The sequence below is a fragment of the Nanorana parkeri genome, unplaced genomic scaffold (genome assembly GCF_000935625.1).
Source record: "Nanorana parkeri isolate BGI_ZX_2015 unplaced genomic scaffold, ASM93562v1 scaffold4311, whole genome shotgun sequence".
In the NCBI taxonomy this organism is placed as follows: Eukaryota; Metazoa; Chordata; class Amphibia; order Anura; family Dicroglossidae; genus Nanorana; species Nanorana parkeri.
The window spans coordinates 1-1,113 of NW_017310574.1; the positions used below are offsets into that span (position 1 = coordinate 1).

Genomic DNA, 1,113 nt, shown 5'->3' on the forward strand with positions numbered 1-1,113 from the left:
TATCCCTATGACTCTCCTCCATGGACAGACGAGGTCCCAGCACTATCCCTATGACTCTCCTCCGTGGACAGACGAGGTCCCAGTTCTATCCCTATGACTCTCCTCATGGACAGACGAGGTCCCAGCTCTATCCCTAGGACTCTCCTCCATGGACAGACGAGGTCCCAGCTCTATCCCTATGACTCTCCTCCATGGACAGACGAGGTCCCACCTCTATCCCTATGACTCTCCTCCATGGACAGAACCTCCATGGACAGACGAGGTCCCACCTCTATCCCTATGACTCTCCTCCATGGACAGACGAGGTCCCAGCTCTATCCCTAGGACTCTCCTCCATGGACAGACGAGGTCCCACCTCTATCCCTATGACTCTCCTCCATGGACAGACGAGGTCCCACCTCTATCCCTAGGACTCTCCCCACTTTTAGGACCTCTGTCTCTGATTGAAACAGGATGGAGGTGTCTGTACAGGCAGAGAGGGGGAGGAGTCACTGATCATGAGGGGGAGGAGTGACTACTTTGGAGGGGTGGAGTCATTGCCTTACAGAGGAGGAGTCACTGCTCCTGAGGCCAGGAGTCATAGCTTTGGAGGGGGGAGCCATCATCTTGATGAGGAGGAGTCACTGCTCTGTAGGGGAGGAGTCACTGTTCTGTAAGGGAGGAGTCACTGTTCTGTAGGGGAGGAGTCACTGCTCTGTAGGGGAGGAGTCACTGTTCTGACTTAGTTGTACACATACAGTTCAGCTTTAGCTGCTGAGCTCTATAGACAGGCTTCTTCTACTGAGGGGATCCGGCGGGGGGAGGGGGAGGATCCACCTGGTGGCTGAGGAGGAGAATGCAGAATATTGCTCTGTACATAAAGCCCTCCCCCTTCTCCTGCAGCGGATCGGTGTATCCAGAACATCTACCAGGAGTTCTGTCTGGGTCAGGAGAGAGGGTACTCGGGAATAATGGCGGAGCTCCTACTACAGGCCGAGCTTCCACTGGACTCCATCAAAGCCAATGTCACCGAACTGATGGCGGGAGGAGTGGACACGGTAAGAGGAAATGTCCGCACTCGGGGGACACCAGTTCTGGGCGGCTATTCCTGGATGCCCCTCCCCCGCTCCCTCC

The 1,113-nt window shown here is 55.8% G+C and overlaps 1 protein-coding gene across 1 annotated transcript in view; it reads left to right on the forward strand.

Moving 5' to 3' along the window:
• Positions 1-882: 882 nt before the first annotated feature.
• LOC108803839 (cytochrome P450 11B, mitochondrial) overlaps positions 883-1,113 on the forward strand; it is a gene marked incomplete at its 5' end in the record, with an annotated part of 11,882 nt that continues 11,651 nt past the window's right edge. The window contains one exon of the mRNA XM_018575636.1: positions 883-1,037. Coding sequence (XP_018431138.1) covers positions 883-1,037 — 155 coding nt within the window. The remainder of the gene's footprint in view (positions 1,038-1,113) is intronic.